General features: G+C 35.7%; 1 protein-coding gene across 1 annotated transcript in view; it reads right to left on the minus strand.

Annotated features, from left to right (window-relative positions):
- LOC128250642 (uncharacterized) overlaps positions 1 to 941 on the minus strand; it is an 8,782-nt gene extending 7,841 nt beyond the window's left edge. Inside the window, exon 1 of the mRNA XM_052976159.1 lies at positions 903 to 941. Within this exon, the coding sequence (XP_052832119.1) occupies positions 903 to 941 (39 nt within the window). The remainder of the gene's footprint in view (positions 1 to 902) is intronic.
- Between the last annotated feature and the right edge of the window lie 1,359 nt (positions 942 to 2,300).

Here is a 2,300-nt window from a genome sequence, read left to right on the forward strand (position 1 = left end):
CAGACCTGTCATATTAGAAACATAACATTAGAATAAGTTCAAAGATTTTGATAGATTCACTTATCAATTTATTGGTCTCTCAGTTTGTCTCTTTCTCCGTCTGACTATATAATTCTCTATCAATAACTGTCTCTTTGTCTATTCTTTTATCTATGCATTAGTTCAGTGTATCTAAGTGACTTCCTTTATATTCATCTAACAGTTTGTCTAAGTATCTTTCTAGATAGCAGTTTGTCAGTTTGCCACTCTGTCTCTTTAACTATCTTTCTATTAATTGCACAGTTGCTTCATCTCTTTTACTATCCATCTCTTATTTCATCTACCTCTCTGACTCCCTGTCTATCAATTAACTAGTCTCATGCTTCAGAAGATCTGTCAAGTCTAGTGAGATCGTAGTCATGGCTGATGCTGGTGTTTCATAATTGGCACGTAAAAAACACCCCTTACACTCTTGCAGTGGTTGCTGTTGGGAGGGGCATCCATCTGTAGAGACCATGTCAAATTAGATTGGAACCTGGTGGAGCTCCCCAGTTTACCAGTTTTCAGTCAAACTGTCCAACCCATGCCAGCATGGAAAACAGACATTAAATGATGATGAGGATGATGATTTGTCTATTCTTTTATCCATCAGTAACTTTATCCAGCTGCCTAACCAGATGACTATCTTTTCAGAATCTCTCTATCCACCTGTCTATTCATCTATTATTTTGTCTAACTATCTTTCCCACCACCTAACAATCGCCCTTGCTTTCTTTATTCCATCTGAAAATTTATACAACTGACCATCTTTCTATTTGTCTGTCAAACTTTTCCTCCTTCTCATCATCATCTTGCATGAACCAGATGGAATTTATTGGGGCAGACTCTCTACAGCCAGATGCTCCTCCTGAAACCAAACTTACTTGTTTCTGAGGAAATATTTCTCTATAGGAAATTTCCATGGAATGGGATTTACGGTAACTTAACTGTAAAACCTCAATGATCACTAATAACCTACAGAAAGGCAAAATTCAAAATGGTTAACGTAAAAAAAAAGAGAAAACAATATTAAATTTCTTACAGTTTTCACAAATCTTGTTTTGCCAACATAAGGCAGTCCATAAACTTGTATTATTTGAGTATCTTCATCCTTGATCAAGATCTTCAGCTTTTCCCTCTCATCATGTCGTCCAACAAAGTGTTTGCCAGAATTGCCTTGCTGTCTTATGTAATTGGAGGGTAATCGATATGGTGCTGCCATACTGATAATTCAGAAAGTTCTTTTGCCTTTCTGAATTTTCAAAAGCTGGAATTTTGATGAAGATAAACAGAAGGTAAGTAGGATAAACAGAAGGGATAACTGTTGCATCATGGGATAAAACGGAACCCTCAACTATGTATGATGCTTAGAAAAATAAAAGGTCGGCTGCATCTATGATTTTATAAGTTTTTCACAATTAGATATTGTGACACTTGCAAATGATGGACGGTTCACAGAAGTCATAGAAGATGCTGTTGATGAATTACTAGTGTCTCAGAGAGAATGTTAATCAATCAAGGAACTAATATTGTTAGATCAAGAGAAAAATGAGTAATGGTTGTGCTGGATATCTTGGAAGTTTTCTTTACATCGACATTTTTTAAAAAACTTCATTTTTTTCTAGTCAGTTCAATTTTCTGGTTGCCAAAATTTTGGATGGCAAATAGAGCATCATCTCTGTATAAACCACCGGAGATGTTAGGGGATTAATTCTTAGAGATCGTTTAGTAGGTAATGCCTTAGAAGGTCCATAACTTGGGCAGAGTCACTGGCGCCCATGGGGATATCAAAAAATTTAGGTGTGTTCTTAGGGGCCTAGGATTTCCCATCAAACTGTATGATATTTCAGGGGGCTGCTAATATTATATCAATATCATCACAAGATAGGTTGGAATGTTTTTTGAAAAAATTAGGGCTTTATTTAGAAGAAAAGGAGATATGTTTGAGTAGTATTGATCAATGTCGACCTGTATCAATCTAAAAGTGTGCTTAGGGCATAGAGAATTGAGCCACTCTATAACTTCAGTAGTTTTGGTTCAAAGTGTTAATGCAAAAATTTGTGAAGGTTAGGGGAAAAAGGCTGGGTGGAGTTGTTGTTATTTGTATTTTGAGAATAGATTTAGTGATTTATGTTTGCAGGTAGAAATTGTACTGCTGCATTCATTACGGAAACCCTGGTTGACTACCATGAAATATAAAAAGAACTTTTTTCAATTTATCATACTTCGATAACAAAAAAATCCACAACCTTCTGTCTCAACAAAACACTATTGCTCCTGAA

This window comes from Octopus bimaculoides, chromosome 23 (genome assembly GCF_001194135.2).
Source record: "Octopus bimaculoides isolate UCB-OBI-ISO-001 chromosome 23, ASM119413v2, whole genome shotgun sequence".
In the NCBI taxonomy this organism is placed as follows: Eukaryota; Metazoa; Mollusca; class Cephalopoda; order Octopoda; family Octopodidae; genus Octopus; species Octopus bimaculoides.